The sequence below is a fragment of the Pteropus alecto genome, unplaced genomic scaffold (assembly GCF_000325575.1).
Source record: "Pteropus alecto unplaced genomic scaffold, ASM32557v1 scaffold21, whole genome shotgun sequence".
NCBI lineage: Eukaryota > Metazoa > Chordata > Mammalia > Chiroptera > Pteropodidae > Pteropus > Pteropus alecto.
The window spans coordinates 25,613,155-25,613,824 of record NW_006436282.1 but is presented as its reverse complement, the minus strand read 5'-3'; the positions used below and the strand labels follow the sequence as shown (position 1 = coordinate 25,613,824).

Sequence of the window (670 nt, the reverse complement as noted above, 5' to 3'; positions counted from 1 at the left end):
CTTCCTTAGTGTCTGCTGACAGCCAGTTCCTACAGGATCGAACAAACACATGCTCAGGACCCTTTCACCCACTCCATACCTCCCCGTATGCTTGCTAGGGAAAAAAAAACGCCTAAACGAACCAGTAAAAGGAGGTCCTCTTTACCCTCTTTGAACGCAGGCTAACCAAGCCCATCTTCTTCAATGACAGCAGAATTTCCTCATGGACTGGTTCGCTGAATCATAGCTCACACCCATGACATCTGGTAAATACTGAGTTTCCACACCAAAAATGCAACCGTCTTTGCGCAGGTGGCCTGGCCTGGGCAATCTGGTGGTGTGTGCCACCCACTGTGTGGGCCACTTCCTAGCAAGAGCTAGTGCCCCACAGACCTGAATGTGGGAGCTCCCCCAATCCCCCAGACTCGAGTTCCCCAAGAGCTGGAATCACAGGCTCATGGCTTTATAGGTAATATTATTTTGTACTGTCTCTCATTATTTTTGTGCTACTGTATTAGTAGAACATGGTATTTACGATAAGTGATCTAAAAAATCCTAAGGCTTGTCTATCACAACCTCTCTGTCCATTTTAAGAATCTCTTCTTTGCATCCACATTTAGCCACAAGTGGAATACGTAGTTGACGGGGCAGGTAAGGATGGTGGAGACAGGGTTGCCCTGACTCACAGGCC

General features: G+C 47.8%; 1 protein-coding gene across 2 annotated transcripts in view; it reads right to left on the bottom strand.

The window, feature by feature from the left end:
• The window catches only part of ANLN (anillin actin binding protein), a 47,296-nt gene that overhangs the window by 1,279 nt on the left and 45,347 nt on the right, over positions 1 to 670 (bottom strand). For both annotated transcript variants that reach the window (XM_006912065.3, XM_015589460.2), the window contains exon 24: positions 1 to 29. This exon is cut by the window's left edge and continues 1,279 nt beyond it. In XM_006912065.3, the coding sequence (XP_006912127.1) occupies positions 1 to 29 (29 nt within the window). The remainder of the gene's footprint in view (positions 30 to 670) is intronic.